General features: G+C 43.0%; 1 protein-coding gene across 1 annotated transcript in view; it reads right to left on the bottom strand.

The window, feature by feature from the left end:
- The window catches only part of LOC131976312 (NACHT, LRR and PYD domains-containing protein 12-like), a 101,555-nt gene that overhangs the window by 16,730 nt on the left and 59,874 nt on the right, over nt 1–24,951 (bottom strand). Inside the window, exon 15 of the mRNA XM_059339283.1 lies at nt 19,634–19,851. Within this exon, the coding sequence (XP_059195266.1) occupies nt 19,634–19,851 (218 nt within the window). The remainder of the gene's footprint in view (nt 1–19,633; nt 19,852–24,951) is intronic.

The following is a 24,951-nucleotide window of genomic DNA, read 5'->3' as shown; positions in this document are numbered from 1 at the left end:
CTTCTAGGGTCATTCCCATTGAAGTGGTCCTCAATCCTCCTCTTATAAGCTGCTTTGGCCTGTTTGGCCTGATGCCTTTTTTCAGGTCAGACCTGGCTGTGCAGTACTGGGCCCTGTCCCCTGTCTTGAAGGCGGTGTTTCGGCTTTTTAAGAGGGACTGCACTTCGCTGTTCATCCAGGGTTTCTGGTTGGGGAGAATTCTGACCCTTTTGTTGACGGTGACGGTGTCAACACAGTTCTTAATGTAGCAGAGTACAGTGTCAGTGTACTCCTGGATGTTGTGGCTGGAGAATAAATCCCATACAGTGGTGGAGAAGCAGTCCTGCAGCTGGTAGAGGGCTCCCTCAGGCCAGGTTTTTATTGTCTTTTTCTGAGGCTTTGTCTTCCTCAGCAGGGGGGTGTAGGTGGGGGTGAGAGACATGCATAGGTGATCAGATCCAGCCAGGTGGGGGAGAGGTGTTGCTTTGTATGCATGCTTGATGTTTGAGTAAACATGGTCCAAAGTATTTTTCCCTCTGGTGGCAAACTTCACAAACTGGAAAAACTTGGGTAGCACAGTCTTTAAACACGCTTTGTTGAAGTCACCGGCAACAATGAAGACTCCGTCTGGGTGAGTGAGCTGTTGTTTGCTAATGAGAGCGAGGAGGAGGCTAAGTGCTGTGCTAACATTAGCGTCGGGTGGGATGTAAACAGCAATAGCAATGACCACTGTAAACTCCCTCGGGAGATAAAAAGGTCTGCACGAGACAGCCAGAGCCTCTAAATCCGGGGAACAGTGTGTGTCAATGATCCTGCTGTTACAACACCACTCACTGTTTATGTAAACACAGAGCCCCCCTCCCCTGCTCTTACCCGAGGCTTTGCTCCTGTCATGCCGGTGCAGCGTGCGGCCAGCTAGCTGGATTGCAGCATCAGGGATCAGCGGGTGAAGCCACGTCTCCGTGATGAAAATAATGCTGCAGTTTCGTACAAAGCTGGTCGTGGCCGTCCATAATTCCAGTTTGTCCATTTTGTGGGTGATGGATCTGGCGTTCGAGAGGAAGAGGCTCGGTACTGCTGGCCTGTGCGGTTGTTTACGTAGCCTAGCAACCGAGCCCGACCGGCAACCCCGCTTCTGCTTCCTTTCTCTGCGCCGCCTCCTCCGCTTGTCGGGTGGGCCGACCACCCACGGAGATCCCGGCGATCTCGCTATGTCGTTTGGGATGTTGTTTTTATGCTGATATTCGGTTTTAACAGCTATATTGTACTTCCGACCAAGGTCGATTAGTTCTTGGCGACTGTATGTGGCGTCGGCGCTACACACATTCAGGAAAACATACAATAGAAGTAACAAAAAGCACCAAATCGGAGAGCTAAGAGCCGCTGCAACTGCTCGCGCCGCCATCATCAATCAGTATCGGAACATCTCTAGTGTTAGCCCGCACAGGTAGCGCTTGTTTTTGCCTACACTTAGCTCGCTCAGGCACAACCAAACAGCAGGGAAGGCTGCAAATGTTGGTCAGCCGAGAAGGGTGAGAGGGTGACCTCTCACTATGTTGCGAAAAGCAGCGAAGTAAGGCGTTGAGAATGTGGAAAAAGTAAAAGTTTAGTGGTGAGGAGCAGCAGAAACTTGTGCCAGTGTCCACTCAAGCTGCCATCCTTTGTGACATGATACATGTTGTTTATTACAACGCCGTTGGACAAGAATGAGGGATTTAGTCCTCTTACTGACCTCAGAGCCTCCAGTCTGCAGTTCAGATTCTCCACAAGATCAGAGAGCAACTTCTCTCCTGAGTCCTGCAGCCCGTTGTTATCCAGGTCCAGCTGTCTCAGATGGGAGGGGTTGGACTTCAGAGCTGAGGCCAGAGAAGCACAGCTGATCTCTGACAAACTGCAATTCACCAATCTGAATAAAGAATAAATTATGTAGATTAATATCCATTTATGATGCAATTAGATCTGTTCAGGTGTTTAAATGTGCAGCTTAACATGATGTTCTAATCAAAGAGCTTTTCCCTTAAATTAGTAGAATAACTTTGTCTTTCTGTTACTGTGGATCATCATAATATCAGATTTAGATTTTATTATTTGTGAAAACATCTTGAATTTATAGAAACAAAAAATAATATATTTCTACTTCAGCAAGGAATCTTTATCGAAATAAAACAAAGCAGCAACAGAGAGTCAGTGAACTGACCCCAGAATCTCCAGTCTGCAATGTGGACTCTCCAGAAAATCACACAGCTGCTTTATTCCTGAATCCTGCAGCTTGTTGTGACTCAGCTGCAGCTGTCTCAGATGGGAGGGGTTGGACTTCAGAGCTGAGGCCAGAGAGGCACAGTTGATCTCTGACAAACTGCAGTCTGTCAATCTGAATAAAGAATAAATTGATGAAATCTATTAATTATCCAATCAGATCTGTTCAGGTTTTAAATGTGCAGCTCAACATTATTATCATTGATCTTTCCCTTAAAGTAGTAGACTGACTTTCTGTTATTGCAGATCATCAAAATATCATTTTTTTATTATTTGTGAAAACAAGGTGAAATTAATAGAAACACAAGTAATACATGGAAAACTTCATCAATTTAAACGAAGTGAGTTCAGAGCATCTTTTCTATTCAGATGTGACCATTTACTCAACATTACAAAAATACATTTACTTTAACAACTTGCAGTTGACATTTTCTACAGGTTCTTTAAGAAATAGTAATCTTGGAAAGAGCCCCAAACCCTCTCACTGAAAACGTGGAAAGAACAAATGATGACTATAGTTGCATGTCATGAGATGCTCGGGAAACTCAACTGGAAAAATGACATGGAACAGTGGGGCAGTTTTAGTCAATATACTGTATGACAAAGCAAAGCAGCCTGACTTTGATAAGGTGTGGATGCACAACTTCAACACATATTATAGGCAAATGTGTCCGTCATAAATAAATGATGCTCATCGCATTATTGTTACCAATTTCAGTTGTCTGTTTAATGTCTGTTATGTTTCCTGCCTATTTGTTTTAGTTTTTTTTTTGTTTCCATTGTTTTTTAATGAAATTTTCACTTTTTTCTTGAGCAATTTTTTTAAATGAAAATTAATAAAATTTGAATTGAAGAAAATACAAACCACAGGAAATGTATAACTGTGAATGTAATTCACACATGCATATGTAAGTTAATTAAGTTTAATTGTTAATCAAACATATAAGATGTAAAGCAGTAACAGAGAGTTAGTATACTGACCCAAGAGTCTTCAGTCTGCAGTGTGGACTCTCCAGAAAATCACACAGCAGCTTCACTCCTGAATCCTGCAAGTTGTTGTCACTCAGCTCCAGCTCTCTCAGATGGGAGGGGTTGGACTTCAGAGCTGAGGCCAGAGAAGCACAGCTGATCCTGGACAAACTGCAGTCTCTCAATCTAAATAAAGAATAAAATAATTGGATAAATATTCATTTATTATTCAATTAGCTCAACATTAGTATGGAATAACTAAATCAGCTGCAGCCAGTGAACTGACCTCAGCGTCTCCAGTCTACAGTTTGGACTCTGCAGTCCAACACACAGTTTCTTCACTCCTGAATCATGCAGGTCATTTTTACTCATGTCCAGCTTTCTCAGATGGGAGGGGTTGGACTTCAGAGCTGAGGCCACAACTTCACAGTGGGTCTCTGAGATTCGACAGCCAGAAAGTCTGTCATGATGCATAAAACAGTATGTTATTAGAAAAGTGTAAACCATGCATAGTTCCGCAAATCTTTCTCACTGTCTTTGACATAAAACTGTATTTTCAACCACCTTCTCTCATAAATACAGAGTTCTAATCTTTGCTTTAATTGAATCTTGTTGCTTTGAGTACAACTGAGTATCCTTACTCCTGGGTTTCCTGTTAAGACAGATTTACCTCTCTGGATTTTATTTTATTGAAACCACTTCGCAACGAGTGCCATGAAGTTAGGGCTGGGGGATATGGCAAAAAAAATCATCACAATATATTTTTTCATATCGTCCGATCTTGATTATTGTCACGGTTTTTTATACTGTTTTTAAACTGCCAGTTTTAAATCATCTGTACTGAAAACTAAAGAAACTAGAGATTATTTTTAATATTTTATTAACATACAAACTAAATAACAAAGCAAATTAAATAAGACAAACAAAACAATTAAGAACAATGATGAACAACAATTTTTACTCAACAGGACAACAAATGTAGAAAAATATATTTTAAAAAACAACACTTTGAGCTACTTTACAGTCCTGAGTTTTTTTGCAGGTATGGAAGACCAAAAATAAACAAATTGTGAGCCTAATTTCTTGGAATGTTGCTTGTAGGCTCAATGGCCGAAACAGATGACGCGATTGATTGCTGCTTTGGTCTGGTGGCATGGCTAGTAGTGGCTGAACTGCTAATGCTACGTGTTCTGGCGACAGTAGCAGGCTGTGCAGACTCTGTTCCCATTTTCATGCTTTTGGCATAATCACTTGGGTGGTACTTCTTCAAATGATTAATCAGATTTGTTGTTGTTAGAATGCCCACGATATTAATGTTTTGCTAACTTGTTTATTGAACTAAGTTCCATTCAGTAATAACTTGTTTCTCTGTAAGTTTTTATCTGTCCCACACTCTTAAACGCACCACAGCCGTCCCTATGCTATTGAATGCACCATACCTGTATGTGAATTGCCATGCTGTGAATGTTAGTTTTCTCTCGATACAGCAGCGCATAGATTGTAACTTCCTTTGCTCTTTCCCAACATTCACCTGTTCCTCCCTGGTTTATTTCTCCAAGTCATGACTGACATCTATTTCGCTGCCCTCAGCTCCACGTTTGGTCTTTCTGTTTACTTCTCCGGCAACATACAAATGGCAGTGGAGCAGGAAAAGGTTGACTCTGATTGGACGTTGTAACGCATGCTGATCATCTGAAATTCATCGCCATCATATAATCGCCATCATATAATCACCATCATATAATCACCCAGGCCTAAATGAACTATCGTATTTCCTCAAATAGTAGCCGGGGCTTCTATTAATAAAAAATCAGTTTGGGACCCGACTAATAATAGGGGCAGGCTATTATTTGAAGGAGGCTTTTATTAAAAAAAGAAAATCAGATCAGCTCTGACCGGTACTTTTTAGAGTGTTTTACACAGCGCATTGTAGCCAGTTACCTGGATGTCGGCCATATTGGAAGTACTGGCATGTAAACAAACAATGAACAGCACGCTGAATGTTCATTTTAAGCAGGATTTAAAATGTCTAAACTACAAAAAAGCCCAGAAGAACGTGCGTAAACGGCTCGACTTTACAGAGAATGACTAGGACAGCAGGAGAAACAACCATATTTACCTACAGTACTAACTCGTGTGGCCAAACTTCAAAATACATGTGTTGTGTCGAAATTTGTTACCGTGAAATGATGGTTCCCTGAATGGTGTTCTCCGTAGCATCACCTCCGCGGTTGGAGTTAGGATTTCAGTTTAAGGTTAGGCCTTGTAGAGATAACTGTTTGGGGTTAAGGTAAACTTGGGTTCATGTTGGGTTCAACATCTTAAAGGAGGACTGGTTGGGGTCAGGGGTCAGGTTGGTGCAGGTTAAGGTAAGGGGGACACATATCGACGGGGGAACAGACTTTGACATAACACCGGTAAGACACCCGGCTTATAAAAGAGTAAATTATTTACTAAAAATTGTTTTTACACCCGGTTACTAAATGAGGCCAGTCATTAATAGGGGCCCGGCTTTAAATTGAGGAAATACGGTACTTGTTTCTAAAAAACTCGGAGGAAAAATTGTGAGCTTTTATTGTGAAGGCCTTGCACATCCTGCCTTTGTTGGTTACTGTGGTGAGGGAATCCCAAACTTTTTAAACAAAAAGTCCAGTTTCCTCATCCACCAAAAAAAATATGTTCCTCAAAATTCTGGCTACTAACACTAATTAACAAATGGCTTTCCTATAATGAAGACAAATTAGCATGTGCGTTTGATAAAATCAATCAGGGACTCTTTCCCCACAATATCTGGACATGCCTCCAACTCTATAAATACTGGAGAGATGCATTTGATACTCTCTTCAAGGTGTCTGGGATTCCTCTCAATCAATCTCTACTGGTTGCTGTAGACACAAGTTAACATTCGAAAACATGCGCCTCTAATTGCATAGATTAAAGTTTTAAAAAAAATCTTCTAACTGAAATTTTATTCGCGCTACAGCCAAGTCACGTGCAGTTTGTGAAACATATTCCAGCTTAGGTTACTTGACACCTGCTTAAGAAATACCTAACCCTATAGTGCATAAGAATTCAGCACCAAATGCAGCCATCACATTTAAATGCTCAACCAAAACTGTTTTACAGGAGGATTATTTTAAACAGCTTTTCTATTGCATCTTGCATTTTTTTTTTGTCTTTTCAATTATTCATTTATTTTTTGCAAAAATTGTCTAAGCAATTATGCGATGATCGAACACCATACGTGACCTCCAGAGTCTCGTAAATCCCTCTGGGGCCTTTTTTTTTATAATGGAGACACGCAGAGTGAGCGGACATTAGAGAGGGCGTGGCCTGAGACTTTCCCAGCGGACACTCTTCCCACTAAAGGAAACACGGCTAGTGTCCTTAATTTTTTATGATTTTACCCCTGTGGTATCGAAAATTGTGAGTATCTAGTATTTTTCTGGTTATCGATATCAAGTTTTAAATTATAGTATGTGACATCACTAAACCCCCCAACTTACTGAGCCTTTCTGCAGTTCTTCACAGCTGGAATCAGTCTACGTCGTCCCTCCGCTGTTGTGTTGTACTTCTTCAGGTCCAACTCATCCAGAACCTCCTCTGACATCTGCAGCATGTAGGCCAGAGCTGAGCAGTGGATCTCAGAGAGTCTCTTCTTTGATCTGTTCTCTGACTTCAGGAACTCTTGGATCTCCTGATGTACTGAGAGGTCGTTCATCTCCGTCAGACAGTGGAAGATGTTGATGCTTCTGTCAGGACAGATCTCATAAGTGTTCATCTCCTTCAGGTTATTAATGGCTCTCTGGATGACTTCTGGACTGTTGTCTGTCTGACCCAGCAGGTCTCCTAACAGTCTCTGGTTGGACTCCAGAGAGAGGCCATGAAGGAAGCGGACAAACAGGTCCAGGTGGCCATTTTCACTTTCTAGGGATTTCTTCATGGCTCTCATCAAGAAGACATCCAGGGATGGGTATTCTTGATCAGTGACACCATTGCTGTCATTGTCCCAGTCTGTCCCAAAGAAAGCCCTCAGTACCTCTGTGTTCCTGGTGGTGTAACAGTGGAATAGGTAGACTGCAGCCAGAAACTCCTGAACGCTCAGATGAACGAAGCAGTAGACTGTTTTCTGGAACATCACACTCTCTCTTTTGAAGATCTCTGTAAAAACTCCTGAGTACACTGCAGCCTCTGTGACATCGAGACCACAGCGCTCCAGGTCTTCTTGGAAGAACATGATGTTTCCTTCCTGCAGCTGTTCAAACGCCAGCCTCCCCAGCTTCAGAAGAACTTCTCTGTCAGCCTCCGTCAGCTCCTGTGGACTCGTCTCATGTCCCTCAGCATACTTCTGCTTCTTCTTCTTGGTGTGAACCAGCAGGAAGTGTGAGTACAGGTCAGTCAGGGTCTTGGGCAGCTCTCCTCTCTGCTCTGTAGTCAACATGTGGTCCAGAACTGTAGCATTGATCCAGCAGAAGACTGGGATCAGACACATGATGTGGAGGCTCCTGGACGTCTGGATGTGTGAGATGATTCTGCTGGAGTGCTCTTCATCACTGACCCTCCTCCTGAAGTACTCCTCCTTCTGGGCGTCAGTGAAGCCTCGTACTTCTGTCACCCTGTCGACACATGCAGGAGGGATCTGATTGGCCGCCGCAGGTCGGGAAGTTATCCAGACGAGAGCCGAGGGAAGCAGATTCCCATCGATGAGGTTTGTCAGCAGCACGTTGACCGATGACTTCTGTGTGACATCAGACACAACCTCCTTGTTGTTGAAATCCAGTGAAAGTCTGCTTTCATCCAGGCCGTCAAAGATGAACAGAAGTTTACAGACAGCAAGCTTCTCTGCTGGGACCTTCTGTAATGTTGGATGGAAAACATGGAGCAGCTCCAGAAGACTGTACTGCTCATCTCTGATCAAGTTCAGCTCCCTGAAGGAAAGCAGAACCACCACACTGACATCTTGGTTCTCCAAACCCTCTGCCCAGTCCAGACTGAACTTCTGCACCAAGAAGGTTTTTCCAACGCCAGCGACGCCGTTCGTCAAAACCACTCTGATATGTCCCTGTTGTTCAGGTAAGGCTTTAAAGATGTCCTGGCACTTGATTGGAGTGTCATGGAGGGCCTCCATCTTGGAAGCTGTCTCCAGCTGCCTCACCTCATGTTGGGTATTAACCTCTTCACTCTGTCCCTCTGTGATGTAGAGCTCAGTGTAGATCCTGTTGAGGAGGGTTCCACTTCCTGTTCCATCACTTCCTTCAGTCATATGTTGACATCTCCTCTTCAGACTGATCTTATGTTCATCTAAAACCTCCTGCAGACCACCAGCTGCTGAAAGAGAAGAAGCTGTTTACATTTTAATTTTTATAATAACATTAAAGACTAACCTACACAATGAAAACTTTGACATCATCAGACAGGTGTACAGTCTTACCTTGTGCAGTGCTGGTCTCACTGTCTGACTGCAGTCCAGCTCCTGTTCTGGATCTTTTTCCACACTGAGGACAGGAAGAGTCTCCTGGTGAAGCAGACTGGTCCCAGTATGAGGTGATGCACTGTCTGCAGAACCAGTGTCCACAGCTGGTAGAGACCGGATCCTTCAGGACGTCCTGACACAAAGCACAGCAGGAAGGCTGCTCCTCCTCACAAACATGACTCCTCTTCCTCTCTCTGTGGAGAAGAACACCTTCGTTCAGCTAAAGCAACATGTTGCCTGTTAAGTTCAGCTTGTTACAGACATTATTATTATAAAATGTGCACATATTTTGATATTATGCTTCCATTTTTGGTTACAAATTAATGTAAAGAGACTTGTTACAACTTTAAAACATCATAGACAGAGTTCCCCTACATTCATTCAGCAGCGCCGCTGCTGAAATTTCACATGATCATTAATATCAATGCGCCACTAATGATTTCTACTCGCACTGTGTGAGCACAACAGCACACAACGTTATTTTCGACTTGTTTTGAGTCGACGAGCATCAACAAGCGCATCAAATCCTGTCAGACCCTCTTAGGACATAGAAGGGTAACGTTCAACCTTATACACGGTCTATATAGCGAGTAGCTCAGGTAACATAACGTAATGCCAACGTAACAGTGTAGCTCCTTAGGGCAGTGAGCGGCAGTGTCGCCAACTTAGCCAGTTTGTCGCTAGATTTAGCAACTTTTCAGACCCCCCTAGCAACTATTTTTCAAAAAAGCGACTAGCAACAAATCTAGCAACTTTTTCTGGTGTTACTGGAGACTTTCGGAGACTCGTTTTTCCCCCTATTAACGAGCCGCGGGGGCCATCAATTATGCAAATTAGGCAATGATGTCATTGAGCAACTTCTAGCGACTTTTTGGACAGCCAATAGCTACTTTTCTTACTGAGGAGTTGGCAACGCTGCTCGTGGCCACGGACATGGCAGCACCGCTGCTGAAAAAAAATCTAAGGGAAACACTGAGGGACCATATAAACATAAAGAGTAGTAACACATAACACGAGTAGTCTTCTCAGACATCTGACTGGACACAATCAAGCTTTATGGCAGAGAATAACAAGGTTTTTCACTGTTGAAACAGATTTAATCCATATCATAAATATAACTAATAATCCAAATAAAAGAGACAATGGGCCTCATTCACCGATATCTTCTTAAGAATCTTCTTAGATTCTTTCTTAAGTCCTTCTTAAGGAGATTTCTAAGAAGACCCTATGTCAGATTCATCAACGTGTTCTTAAGCCCCTGAATTGTTCGCAGCAGTGTTCTTAAATTGATGAATGCCATCTCCTCGTAAATAGAGCGGGCGTGCCAGGTGAGTCTTATTAACATAGGATTAGCATAGGTAGCCGCCCATTAATGCCCATAAAAGGGCCCATAAAAAGGACTGCAGGGCCGTGTGTAGAAGCCACACAGAGGAAACAGCAAATGCCTAAAGCAAAGCGTAAATCCGTTGGAGCACAGGTAAAAAGAAAAAAAAATCTTTAGCAGTTCAGAACTAGAAGTTCTGCTGCAGGAGATCACTCCTATACTATGTATATATTAGACCCTCCAGAAAACCGCGGGCATAAATCCTTGATCTTGCGGGCTAAAATCCTGGATTTTGCGATTGAATATGCTGGGTTTTTAAATGATTTTATGCAGTGAAACTGCGAGAAGTTGCGGAAACTTGCGAATTATGAGAAAAATTGTGAATTATGCAAAGTTGCAAAATATGCTGCTACTGAATGAAAAAGAGCCATTTTAAAGACTTCCTATGATAAACAAGCATACTAGAACCAAGTTACTTCACAGGTTTAGCACCTTGAGCAGTTTCACAATCAGTCGTAAAAAAAAAAAATGGCTTAAACATTCCTGAGTCACAGAATTGTAAAAGATAAAATAAATGCTTCCTGCTTTGTAGAAGTGAGGTAGAACAGACCATCTGTTAAACTACAATATTTTCAAATACACAAATAAAGTGCAATCTCTGACCATTGAATGGTTCAATAAACACAATAACACAGTAACACAATACTGTATTGCTATGCCTCCTTTATCTGGCCTAGGAACCGGCAAAAGTGACCCAAAACAGACTGGCGACTTTGCACATGCACGATTCATTTGCAGACTATTTTTGTTGGACGACGGAGCACGGCGCATCAATATTTCCTACGGTGTGCCGCGGAACAGTGGTTGGGAATCACTGCCATAGACTGTATGTTTCCAATCCACATGCTCACGCTACGGTGTTGTTTTCCTTGTGTGTGTGTCGGCGGCAATGACGTCGCAAGCCGCGAGTTGCACATGAATTACATCACCAGTTCATTTGGTTCATTTAGACCTTTTTTTTCTTCCAAACTTTATGCAGAAAAGTGCGGAGATTGTGAAATCAAGCGTGTCCCGCATATTTTGCATATTGTGCGCAGAAAATGTGATTATTGCGGTGAATATGCGGCCTTTTTGAAAAATATTGACCCCCGCATTAATCAGCGGTATTTGGCTGATTTTGCAATAAAATCAGGGATCGCAAAATCGCTTTTTTCTGGAGGGCCTAATATATATATATATATATACATATATATGTATACATACATATATATGTATATATATATATATATATATACACATATACATACATGTATATATATATATATATATATATATATATATATATATATATGCATGATTTCCAATTTACTTGATTCCTGTTAAAGCCTTGGCACATTTAATTTGGCCGCTACCCGGCCCCGGATAAGCGGAAGAAAATGGATGGATGGATGGATGGACATTTAATTTAATTAAAATGAAAAAAAAATGAAATTAATAAATAAATACAGAAATATGATGGAAATTTCACTGTAATGTATTTTATTGAACTTAACAAAAGAAGAAAACACCACCATGCCAACATGTCAGCACTGAAATGTGCTTAAGAGTACTCCTGAGTGTTCATCGGATTTGTTCTTACCTAAGAAAAATCCTGGATAAGAAAAAAATTCATGACTGCCACAATCTTCGTAAAACCTTCGTAAGAAGGACTTAAGAACAAATTTGTTCTTAAGAACGGTTCATGAATGAGGCCCAATGTCTTAAATGTCTAGAACAAAACCAGTCAAAACCAGAACATTATCAGATACCAATTAAAACAGAATCATCTTCAGTTTACAGTAGAAACAGTCTCTTACTTTGTGTCTGAGGGTCCAGGTTCATTACTGAAGTCTGGAAGACGTCCTTTACTCCGGTCACTCTTCATAGAGGGACAGCTGGAGACTGGAGACTTTGATCTGTCCTCCTCTTCTTCTGAATCACTCATCTTCAAGTCTGAGAGGTAAACCAGTAAGACGAGAAACACACATACACAGTGGCCAAAAATTTGTATTTTGCATTAGATTAATTAAAAATTGTGTACCTAATAGTTATTATAATGATAAACTTAAACTGTGTTTTCATAAATTATTTAGCATATATGTTTAATTAAAAACCATGTGTATGTTTGTTAACATAATGCTAAACTTGTAAATCCAACAAATAAGTCAGACGTCACACTGTGGCTGTTCTTCCTTTTGACTGTGGGTGTGTCACATGTTCACAAACCAGGAAAAGAAAAGAGTAAACAATCTGAAAAGGTCACCTTGGAGTATGGTATTTTCATGACAGACTAAACAAGTTATCAGAAAAGAATCAGCAGATTAATTAATAATCAGAGTAAACTCTGTTTACAGTCGATGTACTAACACTCACCCAGCCGCAGACAGCCTGGTTTCCTCCTTCTACTCTGACGAGTGTAAATCCAGTTTGACTTCATTCTTTCACTTTGCGTGTCCCTCCCCGTTGGCTCCTCCTCCCGTCAAACCGTCGTCTCAGCAGCTCTGTCATCCAATACTGTCAAGGGTGAAGTCAGCTAAAATCAAAAAGAATTTCCCCCTGGGGACAATAATAACTCTTCTAATATAATAAAATGGGACACATTTTAGTAAAAGATCAGTATGACTATACAATAAGCTGTAAGTAAGGTCTGTCAGTAGTTTTATGAATTGGCATTGCTCTCTTAAATATTTATATATTTATTTGAGGAAATGTGAACAGGAGTTATTTTTTTAGAACTATTAATAAGTGAGTAGCAGCAGGTTCTCTCTTGAAACATTTACCTGAACATTGCGTTGTAGCCCAACACAGCATCTGCATGAACAGAACAGTGAAGTCATTTTAATTCAACAGGATATTGACACCATTAACTATTGTCTTTGGCGTGCGATAACACTGTTAGGTCTACTGTTCATGAAATTAAAAGCTTATTGGAAATTAACTGGTTATGTTGTATGGATTTTTTTTCCTGTGCCTTGGTGTATTTCTCTGTATTTCTGGTGTTTGTTTGGATTTGTGAGTGTGTGCACAACTTTGTGGTATTGTCCTTCCTCTAATGGTTGTACTAACATAATTGTCAAATTTAGAAGAAAATGGATGATAAAGCAGGATATGATTTGGGACGTGCCTACCTTGTGACTGACACGTCGAGTCCAATGTCATCATGTCTGTTCCCACTTGAACCACAGCATGAGATCGTTTGCTATGGAGAGACTTTTTACAGGTATCGTATAGTTGCATAAGATGTATAGACAAATGTAAATAAAATACAAAAAAGGTAACAAAAATGTGAACTAAAAAAATAAAACACCCAAAAGACTTTGTAAAAGTGACTAACCGTCAAGAAAAAATTAAATTATTGATAGTGAAAGGTATAAAAAAATAATTTCTGGCATTAAATATCAGAGTATTCACATTCTAAAGCTCCTTTCCTCGTCTACAGGACAAAATGAAGGCTTTGCTGCCATCTTGTGGTAATAACAAAATATAGCAAACAAGTCCAAAACACATATTTTTTACTTCTGTCAGCTTAACGAGCAAACTACAATTGACTAAAGCAGTGAAGAGTTTGTTTGGGATTAATAAAAAATGAGCAATTATCTGCATTATAACCATTAGTAAATGCTGCTTAAAGATGTACTTAGCAAAGCATAAAACACAGATTGAATATAACAAGAGCACACACATAGTTAACACTTTTTGCACATTCTTGAGGGAAAGCAGATATAAGACAGAGGCTCATTCATGGAGCAGAGACACATTTATGGAGATATTTTAAGGTTATGGGCTCGGAGGGAGTAAGCACTGAGGGACACTAGGTATAGTTAGAGAGGGGATAAGAAGAAATGTGTGTAGATTGTATTCCTTCAACAGATGTCGACCGGAAGCTGTAACACCAAGAGAATAAGGACTCTTAGCCTAGGGTGTCATCACGGGGGGTGAGGCTAAACCAGGGTGCTGCCCCAACAGTTTTGACCAATTAGATAGTTGCATATTCACATTATAAAACTGTGTGTAACAGTAAGATAGTCATCCTTTCTCTGACGGTGGTTGCACACCAGAGCTGGCTAATATTGTACCTATTTGGCCACAAGTTATACAGGAGCAGACTTAGGTTTTGACCTAGTTTTGCTGATTAAATTTCTTAAAAGTCTTTACCGTGTGATTGTGTGTGTGTGTGTGTGTGTGTGTGTACTGTAACTGGTCGTTGGAGGCACAGATTGTTATTCTCATTGTTGAAGTTTGTTCTCTTTCGAAGTCAACTAGAAACTCTTTTTCACTAAGACACACTGTCGCCTCTAGACAGCATGCATCAGTGCTGCACCTGCTGATCAGCCTGGTAAAACGTATATAGCTCTGCTTAAAACCCATGCATCACCTTATGATTTATAGCTGTTCATGTTACGATAAAGACAAGCCCACAGATCAGTGGCTCCCAAACTTTTTGGGCTTCTGAAAAGAAACAATATGAGCCCTCATCCTACATGTAGTATGGGCAAAGTGCGTTCTCCTGTGTCTAGTGTCCTCCTTAGGTGCAGAACAGATCTACTTTCTGTTGCCACACACATCCTTCTGTAGTATTTATTTGCACACAGCAGGGGAGCTTGAACCTTTTTGTACAAATCACAATCAGTGTTTCTGTGTTACTCAAACTGCTGGCCTCACTATTGACTGTTGACCACCACTCTAAAGCCTTGATTTCAGTACCGTATCACAGTACAGACTGTGATTTCTGATCAGATTAAGCTCCATGTACATGATTCACTCTTTTCTTACTGGATGAATAAATAGTTAAAAGGATTTTACTCTGCTCTCTTCTGTTCTGTTCTGCAAAAAAACAGCTCTAACAAGTTGAATATAAACAGAGCTGCAGCCCCTCGGGCCTCACACAGCCACAGCTGTTCACAATGACGTAAAGCTGCTTTGATGTTCCCGCTCAAACTACAAAGGACAGTTCCATATTAGTGACGTACAGGTCGCGTCACTCCTCAGAGCCGTTAGCGGCTAGCTAAACCGCTACTCGTTTTCATTCAGTTAACTTTCTTATTGAGCAGAACTACGGTCTCTACAGGCATTTCACTTAATAAACAATATAAACGGCAAATGTTGATGAATTTTACACATTATATGAAACATAGTTTACACTTTTCAGTCCGAGTGAACAGAGCAGCAACTTACCCGCAGCAGAAGACCGTTAGCTGCTGATACCGGTGATGCACTGCGGTTAGAGGAACTCCAACTTCCGCTGTGGACTTTCACAATAAAATACAAACGGTAAAAGAACCATGGTTGTAAAACAAGAGTTAAACAAGAATTTAACAATAAACACAAGATAATTATTGACACTGTTACACTCACTGACCACAGTTTGTCTGACTCCATGTCACACTCTGCCCTGCCCACCTTAGCCGCCTCAGACCAATCAAACCTGTTGTTACGTGACAAATAGTGATGTAGCTACAATACAAGATCAATTATTGTGATTGGCTGGAACATTCTATGGGTCTATGACCCTCTAACCTTATCTGACACATTTTACCTGATGACCAATTACAGCTGACTTCACCATACACATACAGGGTTTTTTGGGTTGTTTTTTTTCTGCGTAACTCTCAAAAATACACAGATAAGGTAAGATGAGATGAGATGAGTTAAGACTTTATTCATCCTGCAGTGGGGAAATTGAGTTGTCACAGCAGCTCAAGATACAGACACAAAGATATAAAAACAGAATAAAGAATATAAAAATAAGACATAATAGACATACATTCTATACACAATAAACTTCCCAAAAAACTATTACAGGATGAAGCAGAAAAACCGCTAAAAACAAAGGTAACAACGCTGAAGAAAGCGAGTTAAAATAAATTTTTAATAACTATCATCTTAATACAAGTAGATAAAGAAAATATATATGTATAGAAATGTTTATAAAAAGTAAAAATGAATGAACATACAATATCCCAAGGTAGTATAACACTATTTAGGACCAAGATTAGGACCTGTATCTGTGATTTGTTTTTAACTGGGTGTATATTTATTTACTTCTTCAATAAAAATATCATATTTTACTTTACATGACACAAAAAGATTTTGATCTTGAAACAAGACTGTGATGTCCAAAAAAAGAAGAAGAAAGAAACAGTAGTGCTGTAACATATTTAATAAACATGGTGTTTCTTTTTTACTAGTTTCTTGAAATTGAATATTGTGTTTAGGTAAAATGAGAAGCATTTATGAGTCTGTTTATTGTTAGTGCAGCTAATTGAGAAGCACTGATCTGTGTGATGCTGAGAGGGTTACAGCAGTCATCTGTTTCTCCTTTGGTCATTTGTTAGCATTTATTCTGCACTGTCTCATTGAATATATAGGTATGAAAATGTATTTTTTTTGTTTCTTTAAATGAGGATAATCCAAAACAAATGTACTTTGGTGTCAGAATAAACAGAACAATGTCTTAGTAGAGTAACAAACACAGACAAAATCTGTCATGTAGCACTTTGTTTTGATGGGACAAACTAAGAATATGAGAAAAATGATTATTAACATAAAAAAGGCTGCAATTTCATCTTAGCTGTTTTTTCTGATTGTTACATCTGCCAGCTGCCTCAGCTTCATCTTCTATGTCCATCAGTGAAGTGCCTCCATCTAGTGGCTGAAACCAAGAACAACCTCTTCCCCTCCTCTTCTCCATCATCTGAGATTATCAACACATCGTCTTTAATGTGTGTGAATCCAGACTAAATACCTGTTTCAGCTCTCAGTTGAGCCCCTGTCTCTCGAGGAGAGCTCTTAATAATGTTACAGCTGCACATTAATGCACATGGGGTCACAATCACATTACACTTATGGAGGGAATGTTGAGTTTACAAACTGAAAAGGTTATGAGGAAGATATTACAGACTCAACTGGTTTGAACCCAGTAGAAGACTGACAACCATTGTTGGAGCGTGAGCTAAAACAGCCAGGAACTTCAAACACAAGAACTGGTCTGACTGGACCTGCTTGATGTGCCATACAGCTTCCTGAGTGGGAACTTTAACTGTGTTCAGACTAAAAGCAAAGAAAAATATAAAAATGTTAAAAGTCAATGTGATTGGTAAGAATTCACCTGAGTCGTTTAACACAAAGCCGCTGAAAAGTTCTAAATTCTTGATCTTCTTTTGATTCCACTGACATTTTGACGTTGTGTGTTGTCAAAGATACTCCGTGTAACCATCTGACATTCAGACAAAAACTTTAAAATGTAGAGAAAATGTTTAAAACACAAAGGGGATTGTTCTCGGAATGGTCTTTAGAGAAGGATCAGTAGCTACTTATTTGAGGCTTTTACATTTATCAAGAACCAAAGGATCATAACCTGTCTGGTTCTCTCTTTTCATTGGCTTTAAACTCCACTTGACCAGCCACAGTCATATAAAAAGGCTTCTTTGTGTGAATAACAGCAGAACATTTCTCTGTTTTAGTACATGGTCGAAGACACGGTCGATGAAGAGAATCATGTCGCTGCTCAACAGTCATCCAATGTCGTCCAAGTTTGATCGCTTTCAAAAAACTTCTCATATGACAAGCTCTGGTAACACTCAGCTGTACCAGAGATTCATCACCACAGTTTCTTCTCTTCTGCTTCAGCTCAACTTCAGCACTCTGGAAAGACATGGATCCACCTCACGGAGAGCAGCGATCAGAACTGAACTGGCTTCAGCTCCCTTACATCGTACCGTGTCGATCATGTCTCGTGCTTTGTCTGCTTTTGTTATGTTTGTTTGTCTGATTGACTGCATTTCACCATCAGTTATGACATGACGCTCAAGAAGTTTATCTAGAAGCTGCTTCAGAACAGGTTCAGTCACTCTGTGAATGAACTCTATCCGAACTGAGAACAGCTTCTCGTCAGCTGGGACTCTGTCCTCTGCTGGGACTCTGTCCTCTGCTGGGACTCTGCCCTCTGCTGGGACTCTGCCCTCTGCTGGGACTCTGTCCTCTGATGGGACTCTGTCCTCTGCTGGGACTCTGCCCTCTGGTGGGACTCTGTCCTCTGCTGGGACTCTGCCCTCTGCTGGGACTCTGTCCTCTGATGGGACATTTCTCTGTCTAATTTCCGCTCTTGCACCTGGAAGATAACCGGGAAATAAATATTGTGTTATATAACCAACAATCACTTTACAGTTTTGTTATTGAGGACTCTTGACTTTATAACAATATTACCAGGAGTAGATTTTTGTTCAGTTAATGAAGCAAGCATGTGCTGCAATGCAGCCTAACTAACGATATGAGAATGTTCATGAGAGCAGATATACATATCTATGATATAATGTGTCACAGGTCTGAACTGTGACATCAGGTGGCGTGCTGCTGCAGGAGGCTGGAGTTTGTACCTGTCAAGGGCACTCGACATTTCCAGACTACGTTCCCCTCTTGGTCCTGGACCTTCACAGTCACCTTCTTTGTGTTTGTAGTCAGGAAAACTTCAAATGTTGGAGGGAAATTTGGTCCACAACTCGACTCAAATGGTGCACACTGAAAACCAGAAACAACAAGTCATTTTATAAAAGCTTTTGTAAAAATGTTTATCTGGTTCTTCCCTGACTGTGAATCTACATGCAGCAGAAACTGTATTCAGGATGATTCTGTTGAACCAAGTGACTTGACTCACCTCCGGCTGTATATGGAAGCCCTCAGGTTCACAGTGGACACTGTAACTTTGACCAAAGCTCAGATGACACTTGGAGGGAATCGGGATGAACTCAGCACCTTCTTGTTGGACGGCAACCTTCAGTAACGGAACATTTCATTAGTTTAGTTCTTCCTGACATAGTCAAGGCAATTTTATCCATTGAGCACATTTACAAACAACACATGTCGACTGACTGCTTTGCAGAGAATTACAATCAACTAAAACATCTTTATGAGGATGAACTGTAAGGAAATTAAAAAAGCATGAAATATTCTCGATAAAAGTCTCCAAACACAACAGCACTGCACAGAGAACAAACAATTTAATACTATAGACGATTAAAAGGTTAAAGGAAAAAGATTCTTGATGAAATGTTCATCCTCATCATTTGAATTTAAAGCACTTAATTCTAAACACAGAACAAGTCTAACAAAATTATTTCATCTTTGTGGAAACAGCTGTAACTTAAAACATCAGTTCAGACTGATGGTGAGCACATATGACCGACAGCTTTACCTGTTCCACAGGGATGTTTTCCGGCAGCAGAAATACGTTGAGTATTTGATCCTCTTCATCCGGAGGTCGGAGGAACAGCAGAACTTGGCCCTTTATTGACAGTGAGATGTTCAGAAACCTTTTGATGATATCCCAGATCAGGCCGAAGACAGAGAGGTGAGGGACCTTCACAACCACATGAGTGTCTGTTATCTCCAGCGGCTCCAAGATGCTCATTCCATCATCAGTGATGTGGACGACAGACAGCAGGCCGTCAAAGAGCAATGCTGTGAAAGCAGAACAGGTTCATCTTTACCCAATTCACTTTGAACCACTGGAGTTTACAGTTAAAATACATTTGTAATTATTAACTCTGGAGTTTGCCTCTGACTTTTATTTTATAACATGCCATCCATGTATTTACCTTCCTTTGTTTCACAGTGTGGGAGGTGGAGCTGAAGGACAGCAGAGTCCTCAGAACTCTTGATATCGAACAGCAGCCCTGCAGCCTGCTTGCCAGCTGATTGGAGGAGGCTCTGATCCCGTTGGACAGTCCTGTACAGCAGCTCCGCCTCCTGAGCCATAACAAACACCAGTCCAGTCAAATCACACTGGAACACACCTGGACCAGGACACATGAACCTGTAGGACATAGAAGGGATGAATTCATATAACAAGCATCTATAGTTGGTCACATGATCTGCTTTCACTGACAGCTGTTCATGAGCAGCGCAGGGAAACAGATTGAGGTGTACGGCATATTAACACCCAGTAGACCAATCCAACAATCCAAAACGTATTCAGACCTAGAGTTTGTTTCATCCATTATGATTTATGGAATAAATTGATTGCGTTTACCAAGATATACGTCCTTCTCTTGTTTTTTTCTTCTTCAGGATGGATCACCAGCACTAAGTTAACATCTGCCAAAAACTCACTTTGTGTGGTCACCTTTGGCTGAGGCTGCATTTGTCAAGTTAAAATACTTTTCCTCTGCCCCTATTTTATCCCTCTGATCCTACAGTTGAGTTTGTGTTGTAGGTAGACAACTTGGACTCTGGTCGGGGCAGAACTTGTCTTAAATTCACTTTACTCGCAGGTTCAAGTCGTCCCAGTCTCGGTGGGCCCTGTTCTTCAATCAACTATACATTCATCCATATATACAGTACATTTATCTGAGGAAACCATCCGGCCATCTTCCTGTTTGGTGGGTGCAACAAGGTGGGACATTACAAGGGTGGTCCAGGAGGCCTAAGAGGATCTTCCAGTTCCCGGGGGCTGTCCACCGACCGGATTTTCGTGCCTCTGCCTGATAGATCTCCTGTGCTCCAGTGGGGCCAAGCTTCCAAGACAGCATGCTATCCAGGTTTTCATCTGACCCTGGCTCTCCTCCAACAACACTTACACTAAGGACTACGTCTCCACCTGTTCCACCTGCACCAGCAGTAAGGCACCTCACCATGCCCCGCTGGTCTTCTTCACCCCCTTCCCATTCCTTACCTGCATCGACCACTCTCTATCTATACTGGCTTAGCTACTTTGTTCCTCTGTCAGCTTGTCATAGTTGTAATGCTGTTTTAGTTCAAGACACCTGAACCCCAAATCACTAGTAATGTTCAGGCCAACACCTTGTTTAGTAGCTTGATGCAATCAGTGTGGGAGAGGGTAAATATATGAGGCTTTATGAATGCAGCCATGGTGTCCATGATTCCACCTGTTCACTCTCTGGTGTTGAGCTGAGTGCAAAGCCTTTAGCCTCCATGTCTGACCTGTGAGTCTGTTTGTCCATGTCTGTACTGATTGCTGACGAGCTCTCCACAGACAACAGACTCTAGCTGAGAATCACAACTTGATGAACAGTGAAAGAAGTGTGACTAGTATTTTGTTATTTTATAGGATTACCTGTATGAATCTCCAGATGTGAGTTCAGGTGAGAAGGAGAATGGAGCCTGGAGATAAGAAAGACACAAAAATATTGTTTTAACAGAAATTAGGTTCAATTAAAGTTCAATGACTCCTCCAAGAATCGCCACCTTATCGCGGTGGAGGGGTTTGTGTGCTCCAGTGATCCTGGGAGCTGTGTTGTCGGGAGCAGTAGCTCCTGGTAGAGTCTCCTAAGGCAAAGTGGTCCCAGCGGAGGGCCAGACAGACGGGCTGTCAACCCGAGGAAGGCTACTGGTCCTGATGGCGTCCCTGGACGCGTGCTGAAGGACTGTGCTAATCAGCTGGCTGGAATCTTTACAAAGATCTTCAACCAGTTTGTGGCACAGTCCACTGTCCCACCATGCCTGAAATCCTCAACTATAGTCCCCCTACCCAAGAAATCCCACATCTCTGGACTCAACGACTACCGGCCAGTGGCACTCACGACAGTGGTGATGAAATGCTTTGAGAAACTGGTCCGTAGTCACATCACAGCGGACCTGCCCCGCAGCCTTGACCCCCACCAGTTTGCCTACAGAGAGAATCGATCCACGGAGGACGCCATAGCCATAGCACTCCACACTGCATTATCCCACCTGGAGCAGCAGGGGAGCTATGTGCGAATGCTCTTTGTGGATTATAGCTCTGCATTCAACACCATCCTCCCTCACAAACTGGTGGTCAAGCTGGGGCTGTGTGCTGTGTGCTGAGTCCCTTACTCTATTCCCTCTACACACATGACTGCTCCCCTGCCCATCACAGTAACACCATGGTGAAGTTCGCGGACGACACCACAGTGGTGGGGCTCATCTCCAGAGGGGGAGACGAGGCCGCCGACAGAGAGGAGGTGGGGCAGCTGTCAACATGGTGCAAGGCTAACAACCTGCTCCTCAACACCTCAAAGACCAAAGAACTCATCATAGACTTCAGGAGAAAGAAAACAGAGATCACACCATTATTCATCAACGGGGACTGTGTGGAGAGGGTTGCAGACTTCCGCTTTCTTGGAGTCCACATAGAAGACAGCCTATCCTGGAGCGTGAACGCCTCTGAGCTCTTGAAAAAGGCCCAGCAGAGGCTGTACTTTCTGAGAATACTGAGGAGGAAAAACATCGCACAAAGTCTGCTGGTGTCCTTTTACCGTGCCTCCATCGAGAGCATCCTCACATACTGCATGGGCATATGGTACTCCAGCTGCACAGCGGCTCAGAGAAAAGCACTCCAGAGGGTCATCAACACCGCCCAAAAGACTGTCAGCTGCCCTCTCCCCACACTGGAAGAACTACACAGTTCCCGCTGCCTCAAAAAAGCCCAGAACATTATTAAGGACACACACCATCCCGGTCACTCACTGTTTGAACTGTTGCCCTCAGGCAGAAGGTACAGATCACTCAACACAAGGACTAACAGACTCAAACACAGCTTTTATCCAACTGCAATAACCACCCTCAATACTGGAAAAAAACGATAATATTGCACTGCATTCACATTGATGGCTCAACACACTTGAGATATGTTCTGTACTGTTGTTTGTCTCGACTATGTGTTCATGCTGTTTCTTTGTTGTTTTTTTTCCTGTGCGACTATGCATGTATGTCTGGGTTTGTTTATGTGTTTGTCTAAACTAGGTATTTTGAATTGTACATATTTTTCTTTCTTTTTATATTTATATTTTTATAGACACTTAAATGTTGCACTTACTGGAGAGCACTTTGAATTTCGTTGTACATGTGACAATGACAAATAAAGACCTATTCTATTCTATTCAAAAGACCCCTATGAAGCGGATCCAAGAACAGCGGTGTACCTCGCCCCGCATGGGTAAACCGGGGCCCCCTCCTGGAGCCAGACCTGGGATGGGAGCACACAGGCCAGCGTCTGGTGGCATGGATCCGCTGACCTGTGGGCCCAGCCCCCGCAGAGTACGGCATAGGGGTTGGGTGCAGTGTGAGTCGGACAGCAGGTGAAGGCGGGTACCTGGGCGTGCTGACCCCCGGTTTCAGCGGCTGGCTCTGGGGACGTGGAACGTCACCTCGCTGGCAGGGAAGGAGCCCGAGCTTGTGCGGGAGGTGGAGCGTTACCAGCTAGAAATAGTTGGGCTCACCTCCACACATAGCGTGGGCTCTGGAACCAAACTCCTGGAGAGAGGCTGGACTCTCTCCTTTTCCGGAGTTGCCCAGGGTGAGAGAGCCGGGCGGGTGTGGGGGTACTCACAAGCCCCCGGCTGAGCGCCGCTGTGTTGGAGTTCTCCCCGAGGAACGAGAGGAGAAGGTCTCTGACTGTTGTCTGTGCTTATGCACTGAACAGCAGCTCGGAGTACCCGGCCTTCTTGGAGTCTCTGGGTGGTGTCCTGGAAGGGGTACCACCTGGGGACTCTATAGTTCTTCTGGGAGACTTCAACGCTCACGTGGGTAACGATGATGGTACCTGGAGGGGGGTGATTGGGAGGAATGGCCTGCCCGATCTGAACCCGAGTGGTGTTTTGTTATTGGACTTCTGTGCTAGTCACGGTCTGTCCATAACGGACAACATGTTCGAACATAGAGTTGCTCATTAGTGTACCTGGTACCAGAACACTCTAGGCCAAAGATCAATGATCGATTTTATTATCGTATCATCAGATCTGCGGCCGCATGTTCTGGACACTCGGGTGAAGAGAGGAGCAGAGATGTCAACTGATCACCACCTGGTGGTGAGTTGGATCAGGTGGTGGGGGAGGATGCTGGACAGATCTGGCAAACCCAAACGTGTAGTGAGGGTGAACTGGGAACGTCTAGCGGAGGCCCCTGTCTGCAGGGTCTTCAACTCACACCTCCGGAAGAATTTCTCCAGCATCCCAGGTGAGGTTGGGGACATGGAGTCCGAATGGGCCATGTTCAAAGCCTCAATTGTTGATGCGGCTGGTAGGAGCTGTGGCATGAAGGCCGTCGGTGCCTGTCGTGGCGGCAACCCAAGAACCCGCTGGTGGACACCAGCGGTGAGGGAGGCCATCAAGCTAAAGAAGGAGGCCTTTCGGTCTTGGCTGGCTGAAGGGTCTCCAGAAGCAGCAGACAGGTACCATTCGGCCAGAAGGGCTGCAGTTGCGGCAGTAGCTGAAGCAAAAGCTCGGGTATGGGAGGAATTCGGGTAGGCCATGGAGGAGGATTTTCGGTCGGCCTCAAAGAGGTTCTGGAAAACTGTCAGGCGACTCAGGAAGGGAAAGCAGGGCTTGGCCCAAGCTGTGCTCAGCGGGGGCGGAGACCTGCCGGCCCCGACCTGTGGATGTCGTCAGACGGTGGAAAGAGCACTTTGAGGAACTCCTTAATCCAGCCAACATGTCCTCTGTGGAGGAGGTAGAGTCTGAAGACTCAGGGGAAGACTCATCAGTATCCCTGGCAGAAGTCACCGAGGTAGTCAAAAAGCTGCCCGGCGGCAAGGCGACAGGGTTGGATGAGATTCGCCCTGAGATGCTGAAGGCTCTGGACACTGTTGGTCTGGGACAGTGCCAGTGGAGTGGCAGACCGGGGTGGTGATTCCCATTTTTTAAAAGGGGGACCAGAGGGTGTGTTCCAATTACCGTGGAATCACACTTCTCAGCCTTCCCCGAAAAGTCTACTCCAGGGCGCTGGAAAGGAGGCTCCGGCCGCTTGTCGAACCTCAGATTCAGGAGGAACAATGCAGCTTCCGTCCTGGCCGTGGAAGAACGGACCAGCTCTTTACCCTTGCAAGACTTCTGGAGGGGTCATGGGAGTTTGCTCATCCAGTCTACATGTGCTTTGTGGACTTGGAGAAGGCCTACGGCCGTGTCCCTCGGGGAGTCTTGTGGCGGGTACTGCGGGA

The sequence above is a fragment of the Centropristis striata genome, chromosome 8 (genome assembly GCF_030273125.1).
Source record: "Centropristis striata isolate RG_2023a ecotype Rhode Island chromosome 8, C.striata_1.0, whole genome shotgun sequence".
Classification (NCBI taxonomy): domain Eukaryota; kingdom Metazoa; phylum Chordata; class Actinopteri; order Perciformes; family Serranidae; genus Centropristis; species Centropristis striata.
Note: the sequence above shows the minus strand (reverse complement) of the source record. Positions and strands in the feature narration are given on the sequence as shown.